The sequence below is a fragment of the Phyllostomus hastatus genome, unplaced genomic scaffold, assembly GCF_019186645.2.
Source record: "Phyllostomus hastatus isolate PE091 unplaced genomic scaffold, TTU_PhHast_1.1 phas_scaffold_1224, whole genome shotgun sequence".
NCBI classification, from domain to species: Eukaryota; Metazoa; Chordata; class Mammalia; order Chiroptera; family Phyllostomidae; genus Phyllostomus; species Phyllostomus hastatus.
The window spans coordinates 1,284,397-1,297,435 of NW_025334008.1; the positions used below are offsets into that span (position 1 = coordinate 1,284,397).

The following is a 13,039-nucleotide window of genomic DNA, read 5'->3' on the forward strand; positions in this document are numbered from 1 at the left end:
GGAATTGAACCTGCGACCTTTTGGTTTACAGGCCAATACTCCAACCAACAGAGTCAAAACAGCCAGGGCTAAGTGCATTTTCAACTTAAAATATTTTCAACTTATAATGGGATGTAACCGCATTGTAAGTTGAAGAGCATCTGTGTATGAATGGAAGGACGGGCAGAAGGACGGGCAAATGCATCGATGAGTGGCCCCATGAGGTCTGGAAAGGTTGAAGGGATGGGTGGGTGGGGGAAAAAGGGAGTTCGACTTTTTCAAGAGGGATTTCTTTTGCAGACATGCAACTCTCCAAGCTCCAGTGAAACAATTTATTACCAAAGCATAGTGGTGCCAGTGGCAGGAAGGGTCTCCCTGAGGGGCCGTGAGTTGGGGGTCTTCTCTGTTCACGACCCAGCGGCTGCTGGGAGACACCGGCTGAAAGGTGGGACAGTTGGGCGGGAGGCTGCTCACATCGCCTGGGGCCCAGCTGCCAGGTGCCCTGACGCTAACCGAAACTGACAGGCAGCGTCTCTGAAAGCAGCGGCAGGAATGCACATTTGAGGGATCTTTCTAGAAGCATGTCTACAGCAGGCCTGGAGTCACAGTTCTTCTCTTTTTTTTCTACTTCAACTGGGACTTGAAAGTTCTGGAAGACAATAAAAATCGCTGTGAGCATCTTATGCATCCAAGGAGCCCCCTTTAAGGCTCTGCTGTGGGACAAGCTCTTCTTGGGAACTGGGACCCACTGCAAACGAGGGCAACAAGACACCTTTGCTGGGCTGACAGTTTTGAGGAGGGAGGTGGAGACTCTACAAATTAAACACATGCTTCCCTTCGAGGCGGGCACGGCTGTGCAGAGAAGAGGTGACAGGTAAGAGAGGAGGTGAGGAGGTCCCCCAAGGGCGGGGGTGGTCAGGGGGCCTCGGGATCTGAGAGCCAGAAACGGGAAGGAGTCAGCCGCACAAAGCCGGAAGGGAAAAAGCATTCCAGACCACGGGCATGGCAAGTGCAAATGTCCTGAGGCAGACCGGGCTTGGCAGAGTCTGGCAGGTGAGCGGAGGACGGTGGCTGGCGTATAATGGACTGGAGGAGGGGAAGGCGGGCCCACGGGCAAGACGAGGAGTGGCCACAGAGCAGAGGTGGAGTGACCTTTAAGTTACCCCGAGGTCACTGGGCTCCTTAAACAGCATCTCATTACGTTCCCAACCGAGGGGCAAACCTGCTGCTGAATTAGAGGTCCCTGGAGAGCAAGCAGATCGGAAACCATAATGGCCCTGAAATGCGGCTGTTGTGCTGTGCAGACAGGCAGGCAGGGAGGACAGGCCTGCACCCCGTGGAAGGCTGGCGAAGCCCCTCGATAAACATGGGCGCGCCAGGCAGCAACGTGCCGGAGAGACAGGGATGCTGGAGCAAGGCATGATGTGCCCTCACGGAGCTCATGCCAGCAGGTGATTACGACAAGTGACCGCACAGTCCACCATCTGGGGGAGGGCGGGGTCCCTGGGATAGGGCAGGGCCGAGACCTGGAGGAAATGGACAAGGAGGGACAGCAGGAGGAGGGAGGGGCCTGGGGAGGACCCCGAGGCCCCGAGGCCTTTCGGACAGCTCCGGGACAGAGCAGCCACTTGCCAGGCTGGAAAGACTGGGTCTGGGGCACACTGGTGGAGAAGTCACACGCCTTCACTTTTGGAAAGTGTTTGTCATTCAGGCGAGACCTCATGATCCCGTGGAACAAACTGAACCCACACCTTGGCATTTTCGGTGAGCTCCAGGACCAGGCCTGGGTGAACAGCGTTACCTATGGGTGATCTCACATTGTCCGCCCTGGGACGTGAGTGAAGGAAGGGTGCAGGAGTGAGGAAGCAGTGTAACCAAAGTGCCACCAGGAAGAGGGCTGCGGCTGCCACCAGGAGCGCGCCTGAAGACATGGCTGCTCCCTCACCCTCGGCACGAACTACGTTAATAAGGTTGGCGAATCTCTGTGGTGGGCCGGCCTGTGCGCTGTGGGAGGCTGAGCAGCCGCAGGCTCCACCCACTAGATGCCTGTAGCACCCTCTCCCCAGTGGTGACAACCAAGAGTGTCTGCAGACAGTGACCGAAGCCCCCAGCTGTTCTTGCCCCCATCGGGGAAGGCCTGAGTTAGACCAACCCTGAGCTCTGATCCCAGCCGGCCGGGAGGAAATTTCAGCTCCATGGATGGAGGAGGACCGAGGGGAAGCTCCTCTTCACAACGCCCATGCGGCCTTGCCAAAGCTGTTTAGTGAAGTGCATTTAGTTTTGACCTCCCCCAAATTCCTGTGCACTCTCACACAAAGCGAGCACAGGCTAGCCGCAGGTTACCGGGAGCACCCCTCCCTCTGCACAGAACAGAACGCGGCACTGGTGCTGCGTAAACAAGGACGTTCTGCGCTGACAGGAAGGGCCGCGAGATGAAGCACGACGTGCAAATAGCAGGGGCACTGAGCCAGTGAGGTTTTTCGGGGGAGAGGGCGGACACGGGAGCCAACCAAAAGGAGAGCAGAGACTCTAGGGGGATGGCTGGAGGGGCAGAGGGAAGAAAGAAGGACACAGAAAGACAGAGGCAGATAGTACCTCTATGCTATTTTCTGGGCTGGGAATCCCGTCATGCCTGAAGCTTCCCCATTTGGAATTTTCTAGCTGCAAGAGACCATCAACCCGCCTCTTTGGAAAAGCCAGTTTGAGTCAGGTTTCTGCTACTTGTGATTGCTTGGGGGGTGGGGTGGGGGAGAGGTGCGGGGCAGGGGTTGGAAAGTTCAAGAACCCTGTGGAAAAATCCAGCGTCTAACTAGGAGGTTGGCGCCTGGAATAAACATCCAGTGAGGTCCAGGAAGCAGGGCTGGGGGTTCAGACTCACAGGCTGGTCCCCGCGGAACCCACCTACGGCGCTATGTGGAGGTCTATGGGCCCGTAGGCCGACACCCGCAGCTTCTGCAGCAGGGCATCCAGTTTGGTCCTCAGCACGACGTAGGGCGGCTTCTGGTCGTACTGGAGGGCCATCACCATCTTCAGGTACTCCTGCAGGTACTCCTGCGGGGCCTCTGTGGCCGAGACACCCCCACCACGGGACAGGTTTCAGAGGGGCCCCCAGCCCTGAGCACAGGTGGCTGCGCCCTGAGAGTTTCACTCACGGTGCCCATCTAGTCTGTGTAGCCCCTGTGCCTGGCGTGGCCACAGGCACTGAGATTAAAAAAAAATTTTTTTTTAAACATTTTACTTAGCCCTGGCTGGTATAGCTCAGGGGTATTGAGTGCAGGCTGTGAAACAAAGAGTTCCCGGTTCGATTCCGGGTCAGGGCAAGTGCCTGGGTTGCGAGCCAGGTCCCCAGTAGGGGGCACGTGAAAGGCAACCACACATTGATGTTACTCTCCCTCTTTCTTCCTTCCTCCCACTCTCTCTAAAAATAAATAAATAAACAAATAAATAAAAACATTAAAAAAGATTTTATTTATTTTTAATGTACCTCTCAGATAAATAAAAAGATTTATTTCAAATAAATACCTCTCAAATAAATAAAAAGATTTTATTTATTTTTAGAGAGAGAGGAAGGGAGAAAGAGGAAGAGAAACATCAATGTGAGGTTGTCTCTCATGTGCCCCCTACTGGGGACCTGGGCTGCAACCCAGGCACCTGCCCTGACGGGGAATCGAACTGGTGACCCTCTGGTTTGCAGGCCAAAGGCTGGCACTCAATCCACTGAACCACACCAGCCAGGACTTTAAAACATTTTTTTTGGAAAACATCAGACATACGCAACAGAGAAACAGTATTGCAAACCCATCACCAGTCTCTGCAACTGTCAATCAAAGCTAATCTTTCTTCTGAACCCTACCACTGCCCCTCCTGTGTTGTTTGAAAGCAGATCCCAGCTAATTGTCATTTTACCTGTAAATCTTTAGTGGACCCCTAAAACGGGGACCTGCAAACTTTTACTGGAAAGTCCAGTGAGTCGACATTTTTGGTTGGTCTGTGTCGGAAAGAACTCAACTCAGCCGTTCTCGCACAAAAGCAGCCAGCAAGTGAGTGAGCGAATGGGCGTAGCTGTGCCCAGACTTATGGATGCTGCAGCCTGAATTTCAGGTAAGTTTCACAGTAATGTTTTCATTCCACGCCCCCCCCCCATTTCAAAATGCAAAATAGTTCTGGCTTCACAGACGCAGGCCCCAGGGACACAGCTTAAATGATAAAGACTTTTTGCTATTGTTGTTTCTTTCCCTCCTGAATAAGTACAATACCATCATCACTCTCTCAAAAAGCGTCCGTTATCACACCGATAGCAGGCATAATAATCCCCACCTCGGGGATGTGCGCCACTAAACTAAGAAACTCGTTGGATCAGGGCTGCAGCGAAGCTGAGGCAGCGCTCCTGGGCGGAGCTCTGCGCAGGCCGCTCTGCATTGAATTCCCTGGGCAACCCCGGGGGCGGGATCTGTTCCTGGCCCCTTTCTACTCAAGCTGAAGCTCTGAGAGGTACATTTATCCACGGAAGTTCCCCGGCCTGGTAGGTACCTAACTAGAGGCTGCGACCTCCTCCTCCTACAGGCGGGCCAGCCCCGCCCTCACCCCCACGTCAATCACGCAAGCCCCGCCCCGGCCTACGACGAGCTCGGAACTCACTCCTTAAGGATCGAGAACGCACGGCTGGAGGCGTGAGTAACTTGGGCAGCACAGCCAGGACTTGAATTCAGGGGTTTCAGGAAATTAAAAAGTGAGCCCTGCCCTGACTGGTGTGGCTCAGTGGACTGAGCGCCGGACTGCGAACCAAAGGGTCGCTGGTTCCATTCCCAGGCTAGAGCACATGCCTGGGTTGTGGGCCAGGCCCCCAGTTGCGGGCAGGTGAGAGGCAACCCATCACTGCATCTCTCACACATTGATGTTTCTCTACCTCTCTTCCTCTTTCCCTTCTCCTCTCTCTAAGAGCAAATAAAAAAATTTTTTTTTAAAGTGAGCCCTTACAGAGCTGGAGGCATCAGAGGAACTATCCGTGTCTGTTTCATCCTGCCTCCTGCTTAGAGGGCGCTGTAGGAGTTCTCCAGAAAGAACACTGGGAGAAAAAAACCACACACATACAGAAACCAAAAACAGCCTAAATCTCCAATAACAGGGACTGGCCTTAAAAAGGATGGTTTAGCCAAACTACGAATATGGTGTAGCTGTGAAAAACCGCTACGATGCATGTGTGAGTAACAACACCAAGAGCCCGATGGTCAGGAACGTAAAAAGCAAGATGTCGACCAAAACGTGTGCAGGATGAGACTGTTTTTGTTTCAGAGTTTTGTAAAAACCAATGGCTTTGTAAAACAAAACCACACGTGCAAGCATTTATCCATTGCTGGCCACATATGCAGATGGAGTACTGGCTGCAGCTGGCGGAGTCTCCACTCCTGCAGTCCCTGCTTGCCTGTCCCCTCACCATGTGACTGCTGCTTCCCGCCTCTGGAGAGTGGGCTGGCCTTGCTGACGCTGGGAGTGAATGTGGAGGACCTGCCGTTCCGGGACCCCCATGCTTGGCAGTGTCCACTCTTGCCCTCCTGGAAGGCTTCCCCAAGGGCACCTCATGAGGAAGCCCCCTCCAGCCTGCTGGAGGGTGTGGGACCCGGGGAGCAGAGATGAGCCATCCCACCTGAGGACTCCTAGGCCTGCCTGTGACAACTGGACACCTATCGCCAGATGGGAAGGAGGGAGAGGAGCCACCTGAACCCACCAGCCCCGGCCCCATGGAGCCATCCCGGGCATGAAGACCAGCCGATCAACCACTGGGCTGAACCCGGTCTGACAGTTATTTGAGTCGTAAAGAAAAGAAATGGCTGTGGTTTTAGGTCATTCTGTTTTGATGTGGTTTGTTACAAAACAGTAGGTAAGTGATATGTGCTCACTGGATTTCTCTAAAAGTATGACTGGGGAGGGGGCAAGGAAGGGTCAGGAACTTTCATTTTTTATGTAACATGTTTCTGTTTGGTTTAAATAATTTTATAAGCAAAGATTAGATTGGTATTTACACCAAAACCCAGTAAAGAAAAAAAAGGAGTAAAGAGTTTATAATATCAGAAAGTTGGAGACAATCTAAAGGCTCTAAAGGTTTATCAATGAAGAGTTAGCAAAATATTTTGATACATTCATTTATATGGTGCATTATATCATGTATTGTATGGTGGGCTGATGCACCCAGATGCAGTACTGGTTTTCAAGTATTTAAAAACTGAAACATAACTAGAAATATAGTTTACATTATAATCTGTCACCCACATATGTACATACGTGTATAAACACGTATCTCTGAAACTTACAGCTCATATTTCCTTAATTCTTGAGAAGCACTAATATATTTTCTGTTCTTTTAAATTTTTAAAGATCCATCCTGGCTGGTGTGGCTCAGTGGATTGAGCACTGGCCTGAGAACCAAAGGGTCACCAGTTCGATTCCAAGTCAGGGCACATGCCTGAGTTGCAGGCCAGGTTCCCAGTAGGGGGGTGTGCAAGAGGCAACCACACATTGATGTTTCTCTCCTTCCTTTCTCCCTCCCTTCCCCTCTGTCTAAAATAAATATATTAAAAATATATTTAAAAATAAATTTTTAAAAATCTTATTTTCAACCCATTAAATTGGTTTTCGTGACTAATGAGTCACAACTGCAGCTTTAAATTACTGACATTAGGTGTATTTTACCACAGATTAAAAAATACTGATGAAACTCTACAAAAACTGATACAGAAAATCTCCAAGGTAGACTCTTCTTACATAAAAAAAAAGCAACGTGGAGACCAATATACAAAATATGATTTCATTAAAAAAAATCCCCTGGCTGGCATAGCTCAGTGGATTGAGCTCAGGCTGCAAACCAAAGCATTGCAGGTTCGATTCCCAGTCAGGGCACACGCCTGGGTTGCAGGCCACGGCCCCCAGCAATCGCACATTGATGTCTCTCTCTCTCTCTCTCTCTCTTTCTCTCTCCCTTCCCTCTCTAAAAATAAATAAAATATTTTTAAAAATCTTAAAAAAAATCATTATGTCCTGGCCAGGTGGTTCAGTTGGTTGGAGCGTCATCCCATACACCAAAGGGTTACAGGTTCAATTCCAGTCAGGGCATGTACATAGGTTTTGTGTGCATGTGTATTGTTTTTGTTCAGAGACACTTATGAATTTTGGGTAGAAGATTTTTTTTTTAATTTGTTTTTAGAGAGAGGGGAAGGGAGGGAGAAAGAGGGAGAGAAACATCAATGTGTGGTTGCCTCTCACATGGCCCTCACTGGGAACCTGGTCGGCAACCCAGGCACCTGCCCTGACTGGGAATCGAACTGGTGACCCTTTGGTTTGCAGCCTGTGCTCAATCCGCTGAGCTATACCAGCCAGGGCAAGATTTTTGTTTTTCTACGATGAGCACATACACATATGCAAATTGAAATATTCAAAGAAGGACAACAGAGGTGTGTTAAAGACAGGCGACCTCGCATGGATCCAAGCCCCCCCCCAACCCTGTCCTGCCATGGTCCCCCTGCCTGTCCCTCCCCTTCAGGACATACCTGAGGGACTCATCCGGCGACTGTACTGTCTCACCAGGGCCTCCGGATTGTCAAGGAACCTGAGAGGACAGAGGTACATGCAAAGGTCTTTCGGGGAAGGGACAGCAACCATTTAGACAAAACGTCTCATCGCTGCACAGTAGATGTTTATTATTCATGGTAGTTACGCCCTGTGGAGTCACCCTGAACACTGAATTAGCAACTTCTGAATCTGCTTGTAGGGGAAATGTATTAGGTTCCTGTGAGCCTCCGGTCACAACATTCTCTTTTCTTTTTTAAAAAAATATTTCATTTATTTTTAGAGTGAGGGGAAAGAGGAGGAGAAAGACACAGAGAGAAACATTGATTGGTTGCCTCTTGTACACACCCCCAACTGGGAACCTGACTGCAAGCCATGCATGCGCTCTGACTGGGAAGCAAACTAGCAAACTTTCAGTCCCCAGGCCAGTGCTCAATCCATTGAACCATACCAGCCAGGGCATTTTTTTGCGGGGGAAAGCTTAAAAAAAGATTTTATTTATTTACTTTTAGGGAGAGGGGAAGAGAGAGGGGGAGAGGGAGAGAGAAACATGGATTGGCTATCTCTCATGTGCCCCCTAATGGGGATCTGGCCTGCAACCCCAGCATGTGCCCTGACTGGGAATTGAACCAGCGACCCTTGGGTGTTCAGGCTGGCGCTCAATCCACTGACCCACACCAGCCAGGGCTGCTCCCGACATTTTCATCGACTTATCAATACATAAGAACCTTGTTTTATGTGGTTATGTTCAAAGGCATCTTATTTAACATAATGTGGATTTATCCACATGGAACTCGTGGCCAGCAGCACTGAGGGAAGCTCGTCTAACACACGGCCTTTCTCTGGGAGCACGTCACTGCCTCTGATGCTGAGGAACACGAGACAGCACTGCAGCCTACGCTTGGGGCCGCTGTATTATTGATTGATTGATTGATTGATTGATTGTGAGAGTACATTCCTTAAAGTGGGGCACAGTGAAGCAGGGAAGGGCTTAGCACAGCAGCAGCAGCAGGAGCGCCTGGGCCGGGCTGCCTGAGCTCACTGGAGTCAGAGGAAAGGAGCCTTGGGGACAGGTGCAGGGGGTGAGCCCGGGACGAGCTGCCGCTGCCCACGGCTCCCCTGGCTGCAAGTCTCGTGGGTCCCTTAGACTTCAGGAGATGCCTACCTGAGAGGGAAGAAAGGTGTGGGCAGGCGCCTGAGAGGGAGAGCGCACCTTGGGGCCACTTGAAACAGCAAAATCACCAACAAAAAGTACAAAAAGGCGGAAAGTGGGCCATAAAGTAGGCCACATGCTGGCTTACAGTGAGAGAGCTGACCCAAAGAGGTGGGGCACGGCCTGTCTGACCTCCGCTGGGACCGTGGGCAGCAGGCCACCCTAAGTTCTGCCCACTCTGCGTGTGTCTGAGAATGATCTCAAGAGCACTGTTGAGTGTTGATGTGGGGGTTACAGATACATTTGAGTGAACAGGCAAATTCACACACATGAAATCCGTGAATAATGAAGAATGACTATCCACACACAGATAGTTGTATACAATATACATAAACACATACACACCCTTCTTGGACCACTCAGGAAAAACAGAAATTCATCTACGTCCTTGGCTCATCTCCAATGTCCACCCAGACCCTGGGCACTGTCCTTCCCTTCCCCCACCCTCCCGGAAGTCCCCAAGCCCCACCTGCCTGCTCCCTAGCCCTTTCTGCCCCACCCCCCACTCTGTGCATGACTCTGGGCCCAGCTCAGGCCTCACCCTCTCCCTGGACCCCAGCTTCCTCCCTGGTCTTCCATCTCCCATGCACGGTCCCAGAGTTTTTCTATGCCCAGAGCTGCCTCTGCCCCTCCCAGCTCGCAGCCCTCCTGTGGCTCCCCAGGAAAGTCCCCGGGAGCAGGCCGGCCCTTCTGACCCTGTCTCCCTGACTTCCTCCCCTTCATCTCACACTCTGGCCACACCAAAGTTCTTCCAGCTCCCCAAACATCTCTGGCCTCATAATGCCCTCTCTGCCCTGGACGGCCTTTCCCTGCCTTGACCCCACTAGGTGGCTGCTCCGGCTTCAGGACCCAGCTCAAGGGCTGGTGTCCTGGAAGCTTCCCCTGGCCCCTCTAGGCAGAGGAAGTCCATCCCTCCTGAGTTTGCTCACACCCTGTACAGAAGGCCACAGATGCACTACAGCACCCGGCAAGATGCATGTATAGCCTCAGGATGTGTGTGGTGAATGAATGAATGAGTGACAGAGCAAGTGAGCAGTCCTTCCCCCACTGGCTGTTGCTGTCAGTGGTGGTGGGATTTTCCCGCCCAGCTGGCAGCCTTAACAGCAGGGACCAAATCGGGGTCACGTCTGTCCTTTCCCAGCTGGGTGCTTCGCACACCAGAAAGCCATGGGGCATCCCAGTGTCTCTTCTGTTTCGTTCTTTTTTTTTTCCTAAGATTTCATTTATTTACTTTTTTAGAGAGGAGGAGGAAGAGAGGAAGAGAGGGAAACATCAGTGTGTGAGAGATACATCAATTGGTTGCCTCTCACCAGGCCCACAACCCAGGCACACGCCCTGCCTGGGAATCAAACCAGTGACCTTTTGGTTTGCAGGCCAGCGCTCAATCCACAGGGCTTTTGTTTCTTTTAGTCATTCATTCTGGCATGAACTAGGATGTACAAGAAAATGAACAAATATTTGTTGAGTGAGTGGAAAAAGGTCACATACACCAACCTCTAAGATGTCCCAGAGGAAGACAAGTTAGGGTTCCAGAAAAGTTGCAAGCTCCAACATCGCCCCCTCGTGGTTCTCTTCGTTACTGCCTCGACTCTGGGCGGTGGGGTCCAGAATGATAGCAATATTACTGCCCAGGTCTCCAGGTGGAGCCTGTTCACCTGTCCCACCCTCCCTCTGTAGTTGCGGTTGGGATCAGGGACTTGGAATGAAGTGCTATTTGTACTGAAATCATCAATATTAAAACGCTTACTGGGACCCATTTTCTTTACTCTGCACCACCTTGGCGATTGCGGAGCCTCTGAGCGAGGCACCTGAGGTCATCATGAAGGGGAAGGTGGGAGAGATGTGAAAAAGGAAACATGACTTCTTAGGAGTTAGGGAGGTAGAGAGAGGATCCAGCCCATTGGAGCCTCAGCAGGTGGTTCCACTGATGGCAAGAGGGGCCCTCAGCTGACCTCCAGCATTTGCTAGCACAGGGCTGGCACAATGATGCCCTGGGAAGACAGGTCCTAGATGAATGAATGAGTGAATGAATGAGTGGATGAATGAGTGAATGAATGAATGAAGAGTTCACGTAAGTGCCATCCTACTGGCCTGGAAATCTTGCTTCCCCCTTGCCTGCCTGGGAAATAACTCTGCTCTCTATAGACTGAGCCAGGCATCCCCTGGGGTCAAGGCTCCCAGTGGGCTGAGGCCAGGTCACGTGCCTCCCCTCTGCTCCCACAGCGGCCCCTGGGGGCTTCCACCACCACATGCAGTGTCTGCTTCCTGTCCAAATGTCTGCCTCCAGCCTGGGAATCCCCAAGGCTGGGGCCTGTCTGGCTGACCTGCGTGTCTACACGGAAGCCCAGGCCTGAGAGCAAAGGCTCACGTGTTCATTTCACAGCGATCTCGTGGGCACTCACCAACACCCAGCACTGTGCTGTGAATGACACAGTGACGGTGACGGTGACGAAGAGAGCCAGTGTGGCCCTTGCCCTCAGAAACATGACGCCAGGTGGCACTGTGGAGGACCTGCTCCCTGCCAACCCCTCCCCCCCCAGTGTCACCTCTCCCCTTGGATGGCAGGATCCCCAGGGTCGGCAGCCAAAGGCTGCAGACGTTTCCCAAGCCCACCGCAGCTCAGGGTGGCCACATGACCAGGAGACACACATCGTTTCCGGTCCTGCCCTTTCAAAGTGAAGGTCGATGGTGGCAGCAGGGCTGGCACCCGGAGAAGGACATGTGCCCGTGGAAGGAGGCGGAGGCACCCGCCACCCTCCACCTCCCACCCTGGGGGTGTCCACAGAGGGAAGCAAACGGCTGCCTCATCTGGGCCACAGCGTTGTTGTGGGGTCTGCTCGCAAGGGCAACTCCGCCTTGGCCCTAACTAAGCCAACAGAACATGTAAAGGAGTGGGCCACACGCTTCAGGCCCACTCAATGCGTCAGTGGACGGGCGGCACACTCCTGCCACCTGTGCCCCCGTCCTATGACTCGTGTTCTCACCCGGCTGCACTTCACAGGTGGAAAGCTATGGGAGAGCTGGAGAGTAAGTTCCAGCAGCAGTGAGTCCCAAGGAAACAAGACAGTAGGCATGTCTGCCAGGCTCTGTGGCAGAGGCAGCCTGCGGAAGCCTGGGAGCTGAAGGCCTCTGTCTGTCTCTGTCTGTCTGTCTGTCCTTCCTTCTGCAGGGATGTTAGGGGCACATCAACCAAAGTGAGGCCTCCTCCTTGCCTCACCGCCCCTCTGGAGGTGACTGGCCTGTCACCCTTGCTGTGACACCCACACTGACCATTAAGTCTACAAGAGTGGCAGGTGCTCTCACCCTGCCTGTCCCCAGCACCCTGCTGGATCTCCCCAGGGCTCTGACTGCCCCACCGGTCTGACCCCTGACCTGCACTGTGCTCCACTCTTGGTATCTCCCCTCTCCCCCAGCAGGTGTGGGAGTTTCCCGAGGGCAGGGGTGCGTGTCTTACTGGATCCTGTGCCCCAGGGCCTAGAACGACTCATGAGCACAGCAGGTACCGCACAGCTGAGGGCTCAGTGGAGGGAGGCTGTGTCCAGCCTCCCGCCCTGGGGACACACGGGCTTCAAAGTGTTTCGAGGACAGAGGTGCATTTAAACAAGCAAAGTCAGGAGAAGTATTCAGAGGTGGTGAACCAGCGACGTAGATGATGGTTCAGAAACACAGCACTGAAAGAAGGCCAGAAACAATGGAATTTCGAGCAGAGCACTATTTATGCAGAGTAAGTACACTCATTGTACAGTGTTCAAGGACGCAGACACGTCCGTACAAACTTCTTTAAAAGCAGTGGTCAGAAGCAGGAAACCTGAGGCATGTGGAACACTGGGGTGAGAGCTGGCGAACACAGTGGCGCAGGAAAAAGGACAGGAACAGGTTTGATTTAGCGAACACCATTTGTGCAAGTCAGACCACACAGTGCCACCACCATCATGAAAGATTAAGGGTACAAATATGTTAAAGCCAACGTGTCAGTAGAACATGGGTGTGGCATATTGGCGTGGGTGGGTATCCATGGGTGAGAGGGGGCAGATGGGGCACATTGAAGGGGAAGGATAAAGCAAGCGAGGCTTAGAAGGAACACAGCACGCTAAGAACTTAGAAGCTGCAGACACAATGCTGTTCACTGGAGAGTTTTCCTGCTTCCCACTCTTCATGGCCTCCCTGGAAACGCTCACCCCTCCCAGCGCCGCTGCTGACAACTCCCGAGATACCGCTGAGGTCTGAATCTCTGTGCAGACTTCGTTTCTGCACTTCAGACACTGACAGCCAACTACCCTCCAGATG

At 52.4% G+C, this 13,039-nt stretch overlaps 1 protein-coding gene across 4 annotated transcripts in view; it reads right to left on the minus strand.

Moving 5' to 3' along the window:
- Window positions 1-297: 297 nt before the first annotated feature.
- Window positions 298-13,039, minus strand: part of VRK3 (VRK serine/threonine kinase 3) — a 40,274-nt gene continuing 27,532 nt past the window's right edge. For all 4 annotated transcript variants that reach the window (XM_045856282.1, XM_045856279.1, XM_045856281.1 and 1 more), the window contains 3 exons: window positions 7,521-7,579; window positions 2,881-3,041; window positions 298-628 (listed from right to left, as the gene is read on the minus strand). In XM_045856282.1, the coding sequence (XP_045712238.1) occupies window positions 2,881-3,041; window positions 7,521-7,579 (220 nt within the window). In that variant the 3' untranslated portion in view covers window positions 298-628. The remainder of the gene's footprint in view (window positions 629-2,880; window positions 3,042-7,520; window positions 7,580-13,039) is intronic.